General features: G+C 33.5%; 1 protein-coding gene across 1 annotated transcript; it reads left to right on the top strand.

The window, feature by feature from the left end:
- Positions 1-3609: 3609 nt before the first annotated feature.
- Positions 3610-5928, top strand: LOC134239763 (cysteine and tyrosine-rich protein 1-like). Its single transcript, XM_062721915.1, has 4 exons — positions 3610-3741; positions 4835-4925; positions 5198-5388; positions 5579-5928. The coding sequence occupies exons 1-4, from the start codon at positions 3684-3686 to the stop codon at positions 5776-5778; spliced, it is 540 nt and encodes a 179-aa protein (XP_062577899.1). The 5' UTR covers positions 3610-3683; the 3' UTR covers positions 5779-5928.
- The last annotated feature ends 1517 nt before the right edge of the window (positions 5929-7445 follow it).

Raw genomic sequence — 7445 nt, 5'->3', positions numbered from 1 at the left:
TTTTAATATCTTAGTTATCTACACTTGCAAAATTCTGAGCAATTTCCTGCATAAGGGGATCCTGAAAATTGACTAAAACACAGCATAATTGAAAGACTTTTGTAGAAATATATCTAAATTGCTGCGGAACATGCCTTGAAATTTCATAATTCTTAATACGCTCATTTGCTCTTTCAACATGTATGCGTGACTTAGCAATTCTTCGACATAGTTGGACCTCACTGGAAAGGGAGGAATATTTAGATGTACTCCTTGGGGGCAACAACTTGTGAATAGTGAACCCTTTGTCTGCTATTAAAGATCATATCACCTGGAGATAACTGTTCTAAGACTTTACAATGTTCTACAATTGCAACATCAGATGTGCTGCCAGGGTACAATTTAGTAATAAATACCAAAGCACCATTAGGTGCAACACCTGTAACACTTTTAACAGTGTGAGAATTTTTGTATCCGCTGTATGTGCTGGCCTGCAATCTCATATCATTCCCTGGAACATCCTGGGTGATTTCTGTTGCATCAAGTACTATTCTACATGAACTAAAATCCCCAAAACTTGTAGGCATAGACCCTTGCACATTCGTCATGAAATTTTGTGGATGTAATGATTAGGTTCTTTAATTGTGCTCATTGGATTTAAAAATTCGAAGCTTTTATTAGTTTCCATGGAAAGGGGGGAAAAGTCAAAATTCTTGAACTTCGATTTTTAAATCAAAGTACTGAAAGTACAGATAGGTTTGATGGTTGTCCAAGTTTGAGTTCTAGAAAAATGTCCATCCAATTGAGCTAAAACCTTTTTAAGGCTAATAGGCATGTTGTGTAGATGTATGGAACAAAGGTCATTTTGTGTGCATACGCATTTACGTGCGGATGCTTGCAACATTAAATGACTTGTATACTGAATATTGCTTTAACTTTTACACTTTTTTGATGAAATGCTCATTTCATAAGGATATTATATAGGGATATATTAATAGTGTAGATAATATGACATTGTCAGATTAGCACGAAATGATGTGCATGCACGTGCACTTTGCTCTGATTGGCTGAAACAAAAATTTTAATATCTCTTTCTTTTTTGATGAAATACATTGAAATTTTAAATAAGTCATGCATTACGACAAGTCATGCATTACTACAATATGATATATAACAATAATCATGAAAACATGTGCATGCATGTGCACTGCAATCTGATTGGCTAAAACTTTAAATGGCTATAACTACTCTAGTTTTGAACCAAACAGGATGGGATTTATAACTTGCATATGCATGCACATGCGCTTAGCTCCGATTTTAAAATCAAAGTACCGAAAGGACTGATACGAGTTGATGGTTGTCCAAGCTTAGCTAATGGGCATGGTATTACTGCGCAGGTATGTTAAGGTTACAACCAAAAATTCTACTTGCCTGTATGATATGACGTCATAGTAAGCTATATGACGTGAAGTTTTAGAGATAACAATTTCTTGAAATCGATATCTAAGATTGATTTGAGGTCGTTAATTGGATTAAAATATGCAGAGGCATAATATAAACGTAATGTTGTCCTTTCTGGGTCTCTGTATTTATCACAGGGGTTAAATACCAAACCCGTGACGTCATAGCTGTTGATCATGCAGTAGCAGAGTGAAATTAAAAACGTAACGAGAATTCATGTAAACAAACACAAGAAATCGGAGTTTAAAAGCATTTAGAATGCATATCATGTGTGATTCATGTGGGAATAAAGCTTATGAATAAGGTATGCTAATATAACTCCACAGTTTTTTGGTAAAATAAAAGCAGACAGGGTGTTTACTTGCCGATCAGCCTTTCCTCTGTCGTTCGTAGAAAAAAAGGTGCAAAAGTTCAACACTACGCCGCATACTTTGAAACTTAATTTTTGTTTCTATCGAAAGTTCTTATTCTATTGTTTTTGGAAAGTGCTGCTAGAATCGTATGGTTTACGGGAATTAATGAATTTTTTCGATGTTATGAACAAAATGTAAAAATTTTGGGAAGGTTTCCTCCGAAAGTGTTGTATAATGATTTCTGTGCTAGGACAGTAGGATTCTAGCAGCACTTTTCATGATACAGAGATGTTTTTACATAACTATGACTACAAATTGACATTAATAATCCCCGGGGTAGTGTTGAACTTTTCACTTTTTCATTAAGGCAATTTTTTCTAATTATAGACGTCACGTTGTGACGTCATGGTGTAGTGCCTCTTGTAGTATATGTCTCATTGACGTCTATAGAATGCATAATGATAGCAAAAGACTTATCCATGACTTTTCCGATTTATTAGTGTTACATGTTATGAAAAAAAAGTGTTAATTCGCCGAATTCTGATCCATGTGCTGCCTTAACATACCCGCGTGATGACAAAATGAAAATTCTCCAGTTCGGGAAACATACGCTATTGCTTGCAATAGCAGACTTTCTAGTCATTATGTCGTCCCGAACGAAGTTGGGGACGACATATTGCGATTGTATGCATGTTTAAATACATCCTCAGTCTATTAGTAATATGATCATTTTTCTGCTAACTGTTGTTGTTGAAACGCAGGTAACAAAATTCGATGATAATCAGCATGCACAAAATTTTGCTGGCTAACTGTGACCTCTTAGCTTCGGACGTAGGAAATATTGATGCTTAGTAGTGCCTGACGCCATGGCATAAGGCAAGAAAAAAAATGCTCAATAACAATAAAGAACAAGTATATAAAGCTCAAAAATAAAAAGATAAAATCACCCTTATACTTCATCAAAGTTCATCAAAGTTAAACCTATTGTTCTTATATAAAATTTAACGATGCTTTTTCATTCGCTGCATCTAATAATTCCTTATATCATTCATACTTTAACTGAAACCTGTTCTTTTCACCTGTGTGCTGTTCTTAAGCCCGGCTTTCAGTACTTTCAGTACTTTGATTTTTAAATGGAGTGCCAGTCAGAGAGAAAAAAAAATAAACGTACCTCGAAAAAATTGAAAAGGAAAAAAAAAAGGAAGAACTCAAACTTGAAGGGGGGGGGGGGGGTAGAGGCCAACTTTAAACATTGTATTGCTAATGTTTTTTTATATACTATTTTAATTACGACAAAAATGTAAAATTACAACGCTACAGTTATACAGTTAGGCAACTAAATCGAGAGAGAGAGAGAGAGAGAGAGAATCGAGAGAGAGAGAGAGTGTTGGTACAAATTGAGCTGTTTAATAGACACAGGCCTTTAGATCGCTTAGAAAAAAAATTGAGGTGTTTAAAATATCTTTTTGACACACACAATTTTTAAGCGATCCATAGGTCTGTTCTGTTTGATTTTAAAGTAACATTTAAATTCAGTCATAAAAACAAAAACTGCGTCTACATTGATAATAAAAAAGGAAGAAATCAAATGTTGGGCTCGTTTTAAATTAATTGCCGATTTGAGAACTATTCAAGCCCTGTCAGGTATTTGTATAACGGGTCTGATTGAGATCGCTTTTTCAATTTCTATTCAGGTATTTTATTCATATGAAATAAAATTAAATGTCCTCATCTCCTTTTTCGTCACGGATGATTAGAAATCGGTTCTCCGCGAGAGAAAATCGGCTTAGCTGTATTTAGATTTCTGTAAACATATGAGTGACGTCAACTGTGTGTTTATGTCCGTACCAAGGGGACAGCGAATATTGAGATTTGTCTGACTGTGTCAAAATGGAGAAATTTAAGATTTGGAATTATCTTTTCCTGGTGCTTTTAACCTTGATTTTATGTAAGTTTTTGTTTTTGTTTTAATTACTTATCAAAGATTATATTTTTTGAATAAGCTTTACCAGTTAACGTGCAATATAAATGCATGTTTGTTACATGTATGTATATTACGCCTATTACGTATATATGTAAGAAACATTTTTTGAAATATAATTATTCTCACTAGTCGATGTTATACATGTATAAAAAATAAAAGGAATTTCGAACTTTTCCCCAGTTCCATTCATGATAAGGACGGGGGTGGGTGGGTAGGGGGTTACATATATACATATGTACCAATGCACAGTCATGTTACCAGAAGAGGCACATGAATCGACATACTTTATATAAAAAAAAAGAATCTAAGGATGAATTTTACGAATGAGCCTATTCCTTCCTGAGCTTTATTTAACCTGTTAAAATTCTTCAAAGTTCAGGTATAAAAATATACATACACATTGTGTAATTTTATCTTGGGGGAGGGGGGGGGCATAGGAATTAACAAGAAGCTTGAATAGCGCTACCTTTACAATGTATATTGTGTTTATGCTTGAGAGGGATTAAAAGGGTGAAATTTGGACCGATTTTCAAATGCGACATCGGTAAACTTTATATATATAGACGTATACTTTGAACATAAATGTATACAAAGGCTTTTTATTAGTCCCTTTAAATCGCTGTCACATATATTTATTGGGCCCTGAGGTAAACTAGAATATATATGTTACAGGTATATATTTTATCTGTAAAATGCATTAGACAGGGTTTCTTTGGTAAAATAATGAAAATAATCCAGTTATGGAGGGAACGGGTTTGACCTTGTCTAACTGACCTTGAGAGGTCATGATACTTTCACTGATCAGAACAGTCACAGCCTTAAAATGACAAAGATACCTTCGCTAGAACAATCCAACTCAATCTAATGAAAACTGGATCTTTGATCCGTACATGTACCGCGTACCTTGGCGTTTATATTTTTCAAAAGAAGAAAAACTACTAGCAGTTCTTTTCCTTTTGATTGGCTATTTATTTGACGTTTTTGACATCTTTGGGTATTTAGAATTGTGCCACTTTTTACATGCATTAATTATTGTTTTTTAATCATTCAATTTCAGATATCAGTTATGTCACAGCAAGTTCCTATTGTTACTATTCCTACTACTACTACAGTTACAGATGCTACTATTACTATTATTATTACTACTAGTAAGTACAAATACTCCAAATATAATACTTATAAAAATTATAAAGTATAAATATACTAGGTACTTTGCATAAGATAGTATAATCAGAGTTATTACTACTCATCTCATCTGCCGCTGTTTTTTTTCTAACAAAAATGATAAACATATGATATATAAAAGGTCCTCAAAAAGTTCATATAAGTCACTGCACAACCACATGTATATACATTATATTTTTATAATCAACATAAACTATTTCTGAAGAGTATGTTTCTGACTTGTTTTTTTTTTCAGTGGTTCCGCGGGGACGATTGCCGGAGCTGTTGTGGGCGGACTATTTGGGCTGGCCTGTATAGTCGGAGTAATTGTCTTCGTCTGTGTTGTTGTGTGTAAATGTAAAACCACTGGGGTCAGAGGTCGTGTAGTCCAGCCCGGAACAGGCGTGTCTACAAACGTCACGTATATTAATACGCCAACGACATACAGTAAGTAGTGAATAAAATAATTATCATTTTACACTTGTCCCCTGATGTTTTGAGGAAGTTTTCATTATGAATCAAGATATTGGCTGATTAATAATTAAGTGAAACAATCAAATATCAGCAATTGCACCATATTGATACAAAATTGACCATTGTTTTTGAATGTGAAATGTTTGGACTTTTTCTTTCCCAGATGGCTATGGATATAATGGGGCTCCACCCAATAATGTCGGACCCACGATGCCTCCAGCATACACGAACAACCCACCACCGGAATACCAACCCCCTCCCGCGGCCCCACAGTATAACGAACCCGCTTACCCCCCGAACCCTCCGCCCCAGTACAACAACGTGATAAATGCCCCTCCTCCTACAACTCATAACTACAGATAGAAAGAACTGAATATGGAAAGACATGTTGTATTTTTTGCAAGAGTGAGAGTCATTTCACACTTTATAAACAACTGTTATTTTTCCCCATTTTCTTCCAAATTTTGTGTCTTCTTGATTTTGATGCATAATTTTGATACATTTTGAAATTAATTTTTCAAAATATTATTGTAACATATATTTGTTGTTGAGCCAAATTTTATTTAGGAATAGAAGATAAAGTTTTCGAAGTGTATTCGTCTTCGATTTTCATGTTCTTTTTATATATATATTTTTTGTTTTCGCACCTTAAAGTCAATGCAATTATTATACCCCTTTTTAATTTTGAGCTTTGCATTGCTTGATTTCTGAAGGATAATAAAACTCTTAAGTTTATTTAAAAACATTGAATGTTTATGAATTTGCTAATGCAAATCAAAAAGTGGTTACTTTTAGTCAGGTTTTACTGATTTATTGTCATTGATATGATAAAAAAAGTATTTACTTATATTTTTGTGTTTAGCAAGACAATCTATTGGTTTGAAATTTGGACTAAAGTCAAAACGTTCGTGATAAGTTATCCTCTGTGCCAAGTTTTCTTTTTTTTTATTCCATAAAAAGTAGATAGACAAAGTAAGCTGTTACATTACTATACAGTATTTTGTTAATGTTGATGAATATAATAAAAAGAAAGCGAAAAATCTTTTTGTAGACCTTTATTATTTTATCCCCTCGAAACTGAGTTGGATGAGATATACATGTAATAACGCAATCGTGTGAGAGGGTGTGTTTGATTAAACAATAAAATGCTTTCTTTGTTTCTTATTACTGGAATTAACGGAAGCAGCTGTTGCAGAAAAAATACGTAACCCGCCTAAGCGGGTTACATGTATGTATATTTTTTCTGCAATAGCTGCGACCGTTAATTCCAGTAATAACAAACAAAGAAAGACATTTTATTGTTTATACGAGGGTTGATCCAATAGTTCGTAGAATTTCTTCATATTTTATTTATTTTTAAGTAGAATTGGTAAATCACAAATGAAAATATAGAAATCTATTCAGTATTTTTAATTAAAAAAATATTTTAAATATTTTTGTTAGTAACTCTATGGGAGTTGCCATAGAAACGGTTGTTTGGAAATGCGGGGGAGGCATTAACGTGTTTATTATCATTTTAATTCTTAATACGTGAAATGAGAATAAAAACGTCCTATAAGGTATATTAAACGAAAATTATGTCATTTTTACGATTGCTTGGTCTTTTATAAACCTTTGTGTGAGAGTTTTACTGAATTTATTGGATATTTAGTTTATTAGTTTGAGATTTATAATTCATCTTTTAGTTGTTAGACAACGTCAAATTTCGGTAAAGTCTTAAGTTTTGTGAAAATCACGGGATCACTCAATCTTTAACGTGTATATTTTTGACATAGGCTGCGGGAAAATGCATTTAGTTACTGGTTTTCCAGTGGCATAAGAAATTTAAGAAAAATAGGACTTCCATGGACGTTGATTAAAGGTGTGACCGCCTTTTGGGGTGTCTGTTTTAAGTGTTCATCCCCCTAGACAAATTAAAAGTGTGAATGGACTTTGTCCGCTGACATACTGTTCTTGACATTGCTACTGAAATTGGAACATCATATGGAAAGATTGGGAGTATTTTTAAAGTATGAATGAAAAATGAAGAT

The sequence above is a fragment of the Saccostrea cucullata genome, unplaced genomic scaffold, assembly GCF_032062105.1.
Source record: "Saccostrea cucullata isolate Sc308-1 unplaced genomic scaffold, CSIRO_AGI_Scuc_v1 ctg5609, whole genome shotgun sequence".
In the NCBI taxonomy this organism is placed as follows: domain Eukaryota; kingdom Metazoa; phylum Mollusca; class Bivalvia; order Ostreida; family Ostreidae; genus Saccostrea; species Saccostrea cuccullata.
This window is presented reverse-complemented; position numbering and strand designations above follow the sequence as displayed.